The following is a 12239-nucleotide window of genomic DNA, read 5'->3' as shown; positions in this document are numbered from 1 at the left end:
CATCCTCGTCCGTGACCATCCATCAGCTACTAATTTATACTTCTTTAACCCCTCACACCATTCTCCCAGCTCCCCAAACCCCCATCCCTTGCAGAGGAACCATTTTTAATCAGAATCATAGGCAGAATGCAAAGCAGACAACAGGCCTGATCTCAGACTCCTTAGCTGTCCAAGGCCCTCAGGGAAACCTTAGGATTCTATAAATTCCTGTTTGAAAACTGTATGGGTATGTATACAAGTATGAGTCCTAATAATTTGCATACCAATTCCTCAGATATCATTCTAATAGAATTCTGAACATTGCATTTTCAAATTATTCATGTATTGGCAATAATTTACTGAATAAATATGTCCGGCTCTTTCTAGAAAGGTATTATGGCTGCTTATTATAAAGATACATTAAAATAAGACTAATAAAATAGAATTAAAAATGGAAAACCAGTACCAAAGAGGTTAGAAGCAAGGACATTAATTCTAAAGGCAAATAAAGGTGGCTGGTATCAGCCGCTGCGGCCTTTGTGAAGGTGGGGCCCCAGGCCAGGTTGAAGGAATGGAAGGCTCTGACCACATGCCCCCTGGGTAGTCGGTTTACTGCCCTAAGCTCATTTTCCAGGGGAACTGCATGAAAAGGAGAGGAAAATACTTGTCTGAATTTCAAAATGTAAGACACAGAACCTAATTGCTGAGGCTTTTTCACTGCCCTGGTGGGCATGGGGTGGAGGAAAGAGTGTGGGATTGTGGCATGGGGTGGAGAGAATGGCCACCGGCTCACTTTGTGACCTTAGGTGAGTCATTTCTCTCCCTGAGCCTTGGTTACCCACGGGCAAACGTGAAGTCCCCTGCCAGTTTATCAGGAGTAGCACTTAATAGCACATAAGAGACACTGAGAATTGTCTTGCTGTTTTTACTTTCATTCTTTGTCCTTGGTAGATACCCAGAGTTTGCTTATCTGTTACTGGGCAGAACTAGATTTGTAAAAGATAAGGTTGCACTGTGGAAAGGGGGCAGGGCATTTGGAATCACAGTTCTGAGTCTTCGGGAAAGCTTTCCCCCTCATCTCTCCCTCTCCCGGTTTTACTCTGTGCATAAAAGGTTTTAACAGGCCAGACTAGGATCTTTAAAGGCCTGAACACAGAAAAATACATGGTACCCCCTCATATATCACTCAAAATAACAAAAATATTAAAGCATAAAATGAATGTAAGGAAAGTGAACAAAGTTCTCATTTCCTCCATGATGACTCCTTTAAAGGTGTTTTGAAATATCAAAAGTTAAATTCTTTCCCCCCCATAAAAAAAAAAAAAGTTTTTTGTTTGTTTGCTTTTCGTGTGTCTGTGTGTACATGCGCCTGTGCATGTGGGTGTACGTGGACCCTGCAACAATTTGCAAAGCTGCCTGGGAAGCTGCATATAGCTAATCCAGCCTGGGGATATCATCTGCCCCCTTGGTTTGCTGTGAGGAGTAACTACACTAACATGTCATAAAGAATTTAGCACAGTGTCCCCTCTACCCCATGTGTAAGAACGCAAAGATGGCTAGCTCTGTAGGCAACCTTTTTTTCTCTGACTCCGTTTCTTCTTGAGGGGCCTCCTTAACAGCAGTGTCCCTGCCTCCTGCCAGGCCTGCACCCCCATCTGAGGGCAGGAGGAGGGCGTCTCCTGGGAGATTGGCTGGGGGGCAGAGACCGGGCCTGGGTGCTCAGCCCACTCCACTTTTCTTTCTCCCTGCTCTGCCTGCCACAGGGAGGACACATTTTATGTCCTCCATGCAGTAGGATTACAGGCAGCCCAGGAAGGGACAGAACTGTGGCGGTTCAGCCGGGTGAGGCTGCCTGCCTGTGGCCAACACATTAGCAAGCTCATTTGGCTCTTACACCCAAGCCATGCTCCCAATATCAATTTAATCAGTGACATAGGTGATATATTGATTTCTAATGGCATGACTCATGAGTCCAAGACCATTAGCCTTTGTGCAAATTCGAAAAAGCACTCCCTACCCCTACCACTGCCGCCACCATGAATGAACACAACCCAATAGACATTTGGCTTTGTAAGAGGATGGCACCTCTGTGGGAAGAAAGGGATGCCACTTTGGCCAAGACAGGGCTCCCAGCTTGATGAAGGGAGTGAGCACTGCTCCCTGGACCGAACTACATGATTCTGCACAGTAGTCCCCCTGGAATCAAGGGTATAATTTACTGGGCTCTTCAAAACCCTAATAATGTTTATTTTCCACTATGATGGTATTGACACTAACAAAGTATATCTAGAAGGTATCACACGCCCAAACAACACTATCAAACCACCCAGTCAGGCCTTTGCTACTAAGCATAAATTCCTAAAATTGAACAAAGTATTGTTTTTGGTAAATTGCAATTACTAATATTAGCAAAATATATTTAAATAGACCACACACAATTGCAGATTTAAAGAGAGGGCTGAAGGTGCTGGGTAGATACTGGGGGCATCCCAACACCATCAGGCAAGGGTCCTGGCCCCCGAGTGACTCACCTCCGCAGGTCTCCTGTATTCGTACCAGGTCACCAATCTGCAGGGAGAGCTGGGGTGCTCCGCTCCCTTGGAAATTGTATATGGCTGTGGAATGGAAGAGAGAGGCAGCCTTGTGAGACTTCTGGACACTGAGAATCTCTGCTCCAACATGCTATCCCTGACTTGAGTTCATCTGCCACCCATGCAGTCCACATGAGCTAAACAAAACCAATCTACTGTCCACCACAAGAGTCAACTCGGGCCCAGCCTGGCTCCTAAAGGTCTTCGCTTATTAACCAAACCTGACATCTCCCTAGCACAGGTCCTGCACTCCAGTCTGAGTGACAAGGAGGGTATTTATATCATCTACGATGGGTTGACCTCTTATCATACACCAGGAATGTGTTCAGCACATCTTCTCATTCCATTCTCATGGCAACCTCATGAGTTATAAACTGTGATCTCATTTTACAGATGAGGAAATGGAGGTACTGAGAAGTTAAACAATTTGGCCAAAGTCATCAGGCTAGGAAGTGACAGGAAAATCAGTATCTAACTTCCATATTCTCAACCACTGTGATGGGCTACTTGCTGCTCCCCAATTACTCTAAACTGGTGACAACAGCCTAAAATGTCAGTCTATCCACCACTCAAAGGTCACAAAATCTTCATTGTTCAAAGAAGCCCTCTCTTTCTTCTACCCAATCTTTGTTCTTCTAGCTAAAGATGCCTGTTCCTTGGCCTTCACCAAAACAAATCCTTCAGGACAGAGTCCTGCTTCCTCAATGAGGCCCTCCTTGGCTTGTCCAGGCAATACTGACTCCCCTACCCCCTTTCCTAATGGTTGGTAGGATTCATATGAGTACTTAACATTCAAGGGTATGCTCTGCCCTCCTATGTACACTGTCAGTTCCTGGGGAGCAGAAGCTATGAACAGAGTGTCCTCTGTTCTGTCTGAAACTTGGCTAATCTCTTGGAACATGAAATGACAACATATCACTGTAGTGCTCAGGAACTACTGAGCATCCCTTGCTAAGTGAGGACCATGCCACATTGTTAACCTAGATTAGGGAAGCAACCTGTTTTTCAAGGGCTAAAATAGAACCACCAGCTTGGGAGGTCTTCGAGAACAAAAGAGGATATAATGTGTGTAGCCTGATATGAGGAAAGACCCCATCATTACCATCAGGAGAATGGACAGTATGATTCTACGAGGTTGACATTCATTTATGCAGCAGATATTTAGTAAACAATCATGATGTGTCAGGCACATGCTAGGCACTGATCTTGCTCTTGTGGTGAACACACAAATAAATACAAGGTTACAAAATATGGTACGTGTCAGGGAGGAAAACAAATAGAGCCAGGTAGAGGGTAACTGAAGGAGCTGACTTTCACTGGGGTAGTTAGGAAAGGCTTCCCTGATCTGACGTATGGAAGATTTGAACAAGTCAGCTATGGGGACAGCAATAGGAAAGGCATTTCGGGAAGAGGGAACAGCATGTGCAAAGGCCCTGAGGAAGGAAGTAGTCAGAGAACATAAAGGAAATTGCTGTGGATGGAGTATAAGAGGGAGGGTGTGATGCATATGAGGCTGGAGAAGCAGAGACCAGCTCACACAAGGCCTCATGAAGAGTTTGGGCTTTATTCCAAGCAAATGGGAAGCTGGAGGGATTTTATTTAGTTAGTTAGTAATAGCATTATTGAGATATAATTTGCCCATGTAAAGTGTATAATTTAATTATTTATTCACAGACTTGTGCAATCATAATTTTTTAGAATATTCTCATTAAGTCGAAAAGTCCCCCTAACCCCAAGTGGCCATTAATCTACTTTCTGTCTCTATAGATTTGCCTGGACATTTTCTATAAATAGAATCATACAATATGTGGTCTTTTGTGACTGGCTTCTTTCACTTAGCACAATATTTTCATGATTCATCCATGTTGTAAAAACTGTCAATACTTCCTTTTTGTGGCTTAATAATATTTCATTGTCTGGAGAGACAACCTTAACACCCCTCAGCCTTCCATTTACTGGTATATGTATGTTTATACATATACATACTATACATATTTATGTTCATAAATATATGTATGTTCATAAATGTATGTTCATACATACACCAGTAAATGGAAGGCTGAAGGGTGTTAAGCAGGAGAAGGATGTAAGCCCATTATGCTGACTACTGCTCTGCCAGCTGTGTGGAGAGCAGATGGAGAGAGGCAGTGTACATGTAGAAAGGCCCATAAAAAGGCTATTGCTTTGTTTTTCTAATCCCATTGGCATCTAAACCAAGCAGAGATTCACTGCTGATGAACCATGTGACCAACAAGGCAGTTGGCAGATTGAACTAAATGAGAGAAATCCTGAGTGTTCCTGATAGTCCTGAGAATTCCTGACTCAACTCAGTTCCCCTGCCTTTAGATCTCTGTTTCTTCACCTGTTAATAAAACAAAGTAATTCAAAAACTACTTCTTAGGGTGACATCAGCAAAAATGGAGTAAGGAACTCCAAGTGCCTCTCCCTCCAAGGAAGCAATGAAAAATCTAGAAAAAACTACCAGAATCAATTTTATCAGAACTCTAAAAAATAGACAAAAGTATACAGTAACCAAGCAAATGTTTAATCAAGAAAAGGACAACTGAAATCTGTTAAAGTTTCATGGTATTTTAACTTATCCTTGTCCATCCTATACTTCCCATCTTGGTGGCAGTCTTGAAAATGGCATCCCTGGTATGTGCTTCTGAGATCAGAGTGAGCAGAGTGGACCTTGTCCCAAGAAATTGTATATGTCTGTTTTGACCTGTCCATGGGCTCCCTGAAGGACAAAAGCCATGAACTTGCCTTTATTTCCCTGACGTGGGACTCTCTCAGGGTAGAAAAGCACCTCTGCAAAGGGCATTGGTCAAAAACATTTAAAGGCAAAATAACAATCTGTTTTCACATGGGGCAAAGAACAGAAATTGGGGCAAACAATAATCCCACTGATAACCTCGGGAGAAAAAGTTTAGGAGTAAAATGCTTTGGCAAATAAGAGCTTTGATTAATACCCACATATACCAGAAAATCTAGAAGGCCATGCACAGGGCTGGATACATGGAGAGAAAGAATATAAGAAAGCTCTAAGCTCTCAACTCTGTTTGACCTTCAAGTTCCATATAGGCGGGAGATGCAAGCTAAGGCAGAGTTGTAAATGACCTGGATAAGCCTTGAAGGCATGCCCCAACACACATGTACAAAGTCCAGCTGCTAAAATCAGATTTATTTTCTTTCAACTCCATAGGCATTTAGAGACTAGAGTGACCACATGCAATAAATAATATAGTCTTCACAAAAATACTTTAGAAAAGTCAGAAAATAAACTACCACGACTTATATCAAGCACTGACAAGTCCTAGCAAGAAGGGAGAATCTGATGCCCCAGTTAGTATATTATAATTAAAGAGATCCAGTTTTCAACACAAATTATGAGGCATATAAAGAAACAAGAAAGTACGACCCATTCACAGGAAAAAACATTAATAGAAATTATCCCTTAAGGATAGACATTAAATTTACAAGACTAAGACTTTATATCAATTGTTTTAAATATGCTCAAATAGCTAAAGAAAATTAGGACAAAGAAATAAAGAAAATCAGAATAGTGTCTCAGACAATAGAGAATATCATTAAAGAGATAGAAATTATAAAAAGAAATCTAATAGAAGTTTTAGAGCCAAAAAGTACAGTAACAATTGTGAAAAAATTCATTACAGAGGTTCAATAACAACTTTGAGCAGGCAGAAGAAAGAATCGATGACCTTGAAAATAGATGAGTTGAGATTAGGCAGACTGAGGAGCAGAAAAATAAAAATTAAAAAATTAACAGAGCCTAAGCAAACTATGGGACACTATCAAGAACATCAATATTCATATAATGGAATTTTTATAACAAGAGGAAAGAGCAATAAAGGGACCAAGAGAATATTTGAAAAAATAATGGCCAGAAACTTCTATTTGATGGAAGACATGAATCTATGCACACCAAGAAGCTCAATGAAATCCAAGTGGGATATATTCAAAGAGATCCACCGCAAGACATAACAGCCAAATTGTCAAAAATAAAAGACAAAGTCAGTCTTAAAAACAGCAAGGAAGAAGCAACTCATCTTGTACAAAGAATCCTCAAAAATATTAACAAATGATTTCACTTCAGAAACCAGAGGCTAGAAGGCAGTGGAATAGCGTATTTTAAATGCCGAAAAAAAAAAAAAAAAAAACCTGTCAACTAAGAATTCTACATCTCACAAAATTATCCTTCAAAAATGAAGGAGAAGTTAAGAAATAAACAAAAACAGGGAGTCCATCACTAATAGACAATTGGAAAAATAAATGAATAAAACATTAATTATAAATCTATGATAATGGGCACACGATGTATAAAGATGTAATGTGTGGCAATAACAACATAGAAGGGGAGAGCTAAATTTCTATAGAAGCAGAGATTTTGTATATTATTAAAGATAAGTTGGTTTTAACTCAAACTATATTGTTATAGTGTAAGATGTAAATTGTAAACCACAGGTTAACCACTAAGAAAATAAAAAATACAGAGAAAAGTAAATGAGAAGGGCATCAAAGCAGAAAAAAAAAATCAGACATAAAAGAAGGAGCAATAAAGAATTGAGAAACAAAAAAAATATATATGAGATATATGGAAATCAAACAGCAACATGGAAGAAGTAAGTCTTTGATTACTAGTATCTATTTTAAACATAAATGGATTAAATCTTCCTGTCATAAGAGATTAACAGAAAGAATTAAAAAACAAAAACAAAAAACAAAACGTAAATCAACTATATGTTGTGACTTTAGATCCAAAGACAAAAATAGGTTCAAAGTGAAAAATGGGAAAAAAAATGTTCCACATACATAGCAATGAAAAGAGAGCCATGGTGAGTGTACTAACATCAGACAAAATAGACTTTAAGTAAAAAATTATTACAAAAGACAAAGAAGGACATTATATATTGACAAAAGAACCAATATATCAACAAAATATAGCAATTATAAACATACATATACTTAATAAGAGAACACCAAAATATATGAAGCAAACATCGACATAATTAAAGGGAGAAACAGTCTACGATAATAATTATAGAAATCAATACTCTACTACCAATAATGGCTACAACAAGTAGGCATAAAACCACTAAGAAAATAGAGGACTTGAGCAATACTGTAAATACCAGACCTAACAAACATATAAAGAACACTCCATCTTGCAGTAGCAGAGTACACACTCTTCTCAAGTGGAACATTATTCAAGTAGACCACATGTTAGGCCACAAAACAATGGAACATTATTCAAGTAGACCACATGTTAGGCCACAAAACAATTCTTAAGAAATTTAAAAAATATTGAAATCATACAAAGCATCTTTTCCAACCACAAATAAAGGAAGCCAGAAATTAATAACAGAAAGAAAACTGAAAGATTCACAAATATTTGGAAATTAAACAACATACTCTTAAATAACAAATGGGTCAAAGAAGAACCAACCAAAAATTCAGAAAAAATTTTGAGACAATGAAAATGAAAACACAACCTACCAAAACTTATGAACTCAGTGAAAGCACTGATCAAATCAGTGAAGAGATCTTGGAGAAGAAATGAGATCAGAACCCTCCTCAAACATAAACAAGAGACGTTTATAGTGTTGCTTCACTGTTGCCGGGAAGCATATTTTCAATTGCCCTTTCATGTTGTCTTCACAACTACTGCATAAGGAAGGTACTATCTCCATTTTACGAATGAGAAAACAGGTTCAGAGGGTTTGAGTAGCTTACCCCAGATCCCTCCTCACTTGCCTGGTGGTAAATCAGAGCCAGGACTCAAACTCAGCCCTGTGCCTTGTTCATTCTCTGTACGCACTGCCTTTCCTCAGCACCTGGATGGCAGGTGTTCAGGTGTTCACCAGACCCTACCTTCATTCTTCAGTCTTGCCTTATTCTCTGAGCTGCATTCTCTGAGGGAAAAGGAGAAAACTTGCAGGCTATTTAGTGCAAGGACCTATATAAGTCAGCCCTTTCACCAAGGGACCAACTAGGCTTGTGGGCATTCACCAGGATCAAAAGTCTCAATCCTAAGAGACCATAAAGCTTGAGCTCTAAGAGCCAGTGTCTCTGGAATCAGACAGATGTGGTTCTTGAGCCCAGTTCTGCTATTTACCAGCTCTGGTCTCATGCCCAGGGCCACAATGTGTGATTGCTCAGGCTTTGCCCTGCACGAGGCCACCTAGCCAAGAGAGCAGTAGAGGCTGGCATCCAACTACTGATCTGTTTGCCAAGGCCTGTGCCCTACCTGGGTAATTTGTGTACCAGGGGAGGGGTGTCTTTTTGTAATCCACACAAAGGCACTGTAGGGGCCAGTGGCAGCCTGCTTGAGCAGCAACTTCACCCCCCTGAGCCTCAGTTTCCCTAACTAGAATGGAGGAGATGATAGTCCCTACCTTAGAGGGTTCCTAGGAAACTCAGCTGAGATTAACACACAAAAAAGGCCTGACTCTGTTTTTGGCAATAGTAAGTTCTAAATAAATGGCAGTTGCCTTTCTCTTTATTAGCAATATAATACCTCCTAAAGCAATCCATTCAGAATTCTTTTCAGAGTTTCTTCTTTATATCACCTTTAAATGTGCTTCCCTGCAGTTTGCAACCAATGGCATTGTGGGTCAACACTGCATAAAATTAATCCTTTGTCTAAGAGAATCTTGACAAGGCCCTCAGGGGACTCAAAAATTCTCTGCTAGATAAGAATAGCCTGCTTCTTCACTTGGCCTAATTCCAAACCCTGTCCCAGTTTGGGCTGCTGGCAATTGGACATGCTCCAGGTTGATGGTGCTCTAACTCTAGACTTCCCACTCCCTGATCCCTTGAGCCCCAGAGGTCTGGCTGAAGACTAAAAATGTATGTCTGCCACAGAGCTGGGCAGAGCCACAGAGGCAACTGAGGTTTCCAGTAGAAGAAAACCACCCATATGTGTTTACCTCTGAAGCACTAGCAAGTCAGGGCTGTCCATCCAATATTTGGATGGTGGGGAAAGACTGTGTTTTGTTCCCTTTCTTCTTCCTGGCTTTCCTTAGGAATCTCTTCCTTGCTCTCTGCCTAGCTCTGTCAGGTGAGAAGGTTCCAATCAATCAGATTAAGAAGATGTCTTAAAACTTGACATTCAACATGAAAGTCTGTATTCATTGCAAGGACTCACATCTAATGAAAATAAAAGTAACTGACATTGCAGTTTAATTTACAAATGTATTTCTGCTTGCATAAGAGCCTCTGTTCTCAAAGACTCCATTTCGGGAAAGGTAGACATTACTGACAAAGGAAGTGGCTTTGCATACCAATACCCAATTCTGTTAAGTTTTCTAAATGACTAACAGGAAACTGAACCAGAATGCCACTCTTTGCTGAAGTGTGATTGCTTATCTATGATCCTTACTTGAGTTATTTCTGACCAGTGTAAGAACAGGTCCTCTTCTTGCCCATTTCCTGCAGGCCTAACCACTCCAACTTTTGAGCGACTTATAGAAAGGGCAGAAAAACACGAGGAAGATAGAGGACATAGAATAAGCAAAAGTTGTTGAAATCATAACCTGCCCCGCCCCAGCCATACCTGCCCACGGAAGACAGACAAGTGGGGGACAGATTCCCACAGACAGCCATTCCAGCTTCCCATTTCATGTGAAGTCATCATGCCCTAGAGAATACTGATGCATCCTCAGGGAGGATTTCACCTCTCCTTGTATCAAAATACCATTCTCAGGAACCAAGGTCACAGTCAATTACTGACAAGCCCACCTAGACCAAAATACTTATGGCAAGGGAGCAAAAGGGTGTTTCAAATACCAGGCTTAGCTGGGGTAATCGAGCCCAATGAGCACTCTCATGCTGGATATCCTAGGTCGACAAGCCAAGGGGAACAGCTACTTTGAGACATGTGAGATTTCCGATAACCCTGGAAATTGAATCTACTGATTAGCCACAAATTCTATTTAATGTATTGAAGTATCCTGCTCATCAGATGCCCAAATTGAGAGAAATAAAGAAGAAAACACCACTATTACATCACAGTGCTCATAGAAACAACAAGGGTGTGACCTCTACAATTTGTGCAATGTTAGGAGATAAGTACAATGTTTTTTTCTTGGATTTATAGATGAGGCAACTGAGGCACAGGGAGCATAAACAACTTATCCTCCAGATAGGTAAGTAGGTAGGTAGGTAGGCAAACAGACAGACAGACAGATGATAGATGATTGATAGAGAGACAGACAGACAGAGTGATTCAGAAGCCTGGATTCTAATCACTACACACACTGCTTCCCCATAAAATGGTAAGGAAATTTATTAGGCACATACTATGTACAAAACACATATGATTTTCCAATACAGATTCATTTGAGCACCTACTGTGTGCTAGGTACTGTTCTGGTTGCGATAGATAAAACAGACAAAATCCCTAGCATTTTACTTGTATCAGCTCATTTAATCTTCACAGTAACCCTCCAAAGTGTTACTCTCCATGTACTATGAAAAACTCAAAGAGAGATTAAGTGGTAGAAAGTGTATTTGAACTCAGACTGGTGTCCAAAGTCCTTGCTTCCCTGACCATCCCCTTGCTGACATCATAATTCATTATTATCTGTGTGTGTGTGTGTGTGTTTGTAGATAAGTAGGTAGGTAGGGTAGGTAGGTAGACAGACAGACAGACAGACAGAGAGACAGACAGGCAGACAGGCAGACAGGCAGATAGATCAATCAATAGATAGGATTGGACTTGTTCATTTCCTGGACTGAGTTGGCCTGTTGACCACTGAATTTCTAGTGCTGAGAAAAGCACCTGGCCCACAGTTCGATCAATATTTACTGAGCTTTAAAAAATACTTGTTGAACTGAAGGGATACAAACATAAAGGGCAGGTATGGTTCTTCTTCTGGCTAAGTTCTTTCTTGCATTTCTTGAGTTTACTTCAAGAGATGCTGACCCAGCTTGACTGCCAATTGTGATTACAGCAATCAAGTGTCTCATCACCCTTCAGGATACATTTGTACATCATCTGGGGCCATGCCATTTGCTGACATGTTTGAAAATAAAAGCTTCAGGAAACACCAAGTGTTAATAGAGTTTGGACAAGTAGCCATATAAGAAGAAAACGATAATAATAGAAAAAGAATGTAATTGCCTGAAGCTCACTTCTCTAGTCCCTAAGCTGGGCTTTGGAGGGTCTCTACTCCAGAGGAATATAGAACTAGCCAGCAGGTTCACTTTGGATCCAAGTGAAACACACTCACTGAAATGTACAAGCAGTTTGCCTGAGTCTCTGGGCACGGTGTTAACAGCGTCAGCACCGAGGCAACATGCTGGCATTGTATCAGGAAGGGCAAATGTGATGACCCAGAAGAAGCTTCCAGTGGCAAGGCTAGAGCTCAAACGTGGTACAGGTTAGCACTGAATGCGGAAGGAGAATCACAGCCAGAGGAAAACCAGCAGGAGGAGGTGGTGTTCCTCCACCAAGAGAGGACAGAGGAATTATAACCACTACTGAACACTGTTCCAAGGGCTTTACCCACAGTCACCTATTGAATGTTCACTACAATTCTTGTGGTGAGTACAACTGTTATCATCTCTTATTTTACAGGTGAGGAAACTGAGGTAGTATAAGATCAACTGAGTAGCCCAGGGTGACACAGCTAGGAAGGAACGGGG

General features: G+C 40.8%; 1 protein-coding gene across 1 annotated transcript in view; it reads right to left on the bottom strand.

The window, feature by feature from the left end:
* DOCK2 (dedicator of cytokinesis 2) overlaps positions 1 to 12239 on the bottom strand; it is a 366360-nt gene that overhangs the window by 343807 nt on the left and 10314 nt on the right. Inside the window, exon 2 of the mRNA XM_039876355.1 lies at positions 2511 to 2594. Within this exon, the coding sequence (XP_039732289.1) occupies positions 2511 to 2594 (84 nt within the window). The remainder of the gene's footprint in view (positions 1 to 2510; positions 2595 to 12239) is intronic.

The sequence above is a fragment of the Pteropus medius genome, unplaced genomic scaffold (assembly GCF_902729225.1).
Source record: "Pteropus medius unplaced genomic scaffold, Ma_sr-lr_union100, whole genome shotgun sequence".
NCBI classification, from domain to species: Eukaryota; Metazoa; Chordata; class Mammalia; order Chiroptera; family Pteropodidae; genus Pteropus; species Pteropus medius.
The sequence above is the reverse complement of the archived record's forward strand: the minus strand, read 5'-3'. Positions and strand labels throughout refer to the sequence as shown.